Source organism: Triticum dicoccoides, chromosome 7B (assembly GCF_002162155.2).
Source record: "Triticum dicoccoides isolate Atlit2015 ecotype Zavitan chromosome 7B, WEW_v2.0, whole genome shotgun sequence".
Lineage (NCBI taxonomy): Eukaryota > Viridiplantae > Streptophyta > Magnoliopsida > Poales > Poaceae > Triticum > Triticum dicoccoides.
Window position 1 is genome coordinate 627,528,962 of NC_041393.1, and position 1,813 is coordinate 627,530,774.

The following is a 1,813-nucleotide window of genomic DNA, read 5'->3' on the forward strand; positions in this document are numbered from 1 at the left end:
CTTAGCCTTGACGTTGTCGATGGTGTCCGAGGACTCAACCTCGAGGGTGATGGTCTTGCCAGTCAGGGTCTTGACGAAGATCTGCATGCCACCACGGAGCCTGAGCACAAGGTGGAGTGTGGACTCCTTCTGGATGTTGTAGTCAGCCAGCGTGCGGCCATCCTCGAGCTGCTTGCCAGCGAAGATGAGACGCTGCTGATCCGGAGGGATGCCCTCCTTGTCCTGGATCTTAGCCTTGACGTTGTCGATGGTGTCCGAGGACTCAACCTCCAGGGTGATGGTCTTGCCGGTCAGGGTCTTCACAAAGATCTGCATCTGTAAATACAAAACATACCAGAACAAGAGTAAGGCAGTGAACAGAGAAATATGCAGTACATCAAACAATGCATGAACCAGAGGTACAACAGAGGTGGAATTGTAACTAAGAACCCCCTAGCTGATACATCAAACAATATACTAGCAGATCTATAAGCAATACATGAACCAAGATGATACAATATATTGCTAGTCTTTAGCAAAGATTTGCAGCTGTACAAACAGAAAATCTGCAAATACGGCAATACGTCAAAAGATAAACCAGTTGGACAGATGGAATTGCGACTTAGAATCCCCTAGACCATGCAGTGCTAAATTTTTGCAGAACTTCAAATTAGCATATCTACCAGCGCAATATTGTGCTGCAGCTGGGATCACAGGTAATCTAGCTGTGCTGAACAAGCTGGTTAAGCCTAGTGACCAACAGTGGCAAACCGACATGAATTTAAGGGTTGAATCGATGCCCAACCAGGGATACTACAAGCAACCCCAAAGCCGAACTAATAATCTGGCAAATCACAGGTGTATTCCTTCACAGATCACGGCAATTTGCATCACAATAATACCGCAAAGGTGTATCCTTCGACAGATCAGGCATATATGTGTATCACCAGCAGCACAAAATCATAAATCCAAAATAATACTAAGAAGATTTATCAACAACCTAGCAGAACAAAGCAACTACAGCTAGTTAAGACGAACCGACCCAACAGCAGTCGCATCGGAATCGGCAGATCTACTCGGAAATCATGGCATGATCAAGAGAAATTTGACTAGAACGAAGCCTAACCAACCACGGCTAATCGAACGTGCTGCAATCGATCGACAGCACTGACGCCTCCACCCACAGATCTACTCCAAACGAGGAATCCAGGGGAACCAACAAGAACCGACCATGGTAGTCCTAGCAACGATCCCAGTGCACGCACGCACGTGGCGGGAAGGAGGGGAAGAAATCGGAGGCTCGCATCGCATACCTTGAGGAGGAGGACGAGAGAGCCTTGGCTTCGCTTAGATCGGAGGTTTCCCGGCGAGATCGGATGGGGGACTGGATTGGATCGGATGTGTGGAGGTGAGACGGGAGGGGGCGGGGATTTTATAGCCGAGCCGGCTCGGACGGGAGGGAGGGAGAGAAGGAAGAAGAGACACGGCACGCCTGACGTGACGTGTGGAGGACGGAGCGGACAGGCCGGGGAGAGAGAGGCGGTCGCGGTCCACCCCCACCACGCAAAAAAAGCCAAGGAGATTCGAAAGGTGCCGTTGATGGTTTGGCTGGTTGGTGGCCGTTTGAGTCGGACGTCGGGCTCACGCCGTTGGTGCGGTGCGTGAGCGTGGTCATCGTGCACTCACTCATGCGGCAGTCGTGATCTTTCCTTTGCCGGCACGCACGGAACTAGGATATGGTTTTCAATTTTGACTTGTATATAATTGTATTTATATTATAACTTTGCAAAAATATATTTTGCGGCTGGAAATATTTGACCCAATTTCTTGAATT

The 1,813-nt window shown here is 49.3% G+C and overlaps 1 protein-coding gene across 7 annotated transcripts in view; it reads right to left on the minus strand.

Moving 5' to 3' along the window:
- Positions 1–1,518, minus strand: part of LOC119337739 (polyubiquitin 11) — a 14,619-nt gene extending 13,101 nt beyond the window's left edge. For 4 of the 7 annotated variants that reach the window (XM_037609910.1, XM_037609911.1, XM_037609909.1 and 1 more), the window contains exons 1-2: positions 1,293–1,518; positions 7–315 (exon numbers count right to left, since the gene is read on the minus strand). In XM_037609910.1, coding sequence (XP_037465807.1) covers positions 7–315 — 309 coding nt within the window. In that variant the 5' untranslated portion in view covers positions 1,293–1,518. The remainder of the gene's footprint in view (positions 1–6; positions 316–1,292) is intronic. The other 3 variants (XM_037609914.1, XM_037609913.1, XM_037609912.1) reach the window with 2 other exon arrangements.
- Positions 1,519–1,813: the final 295 nt, after the last annotated feature.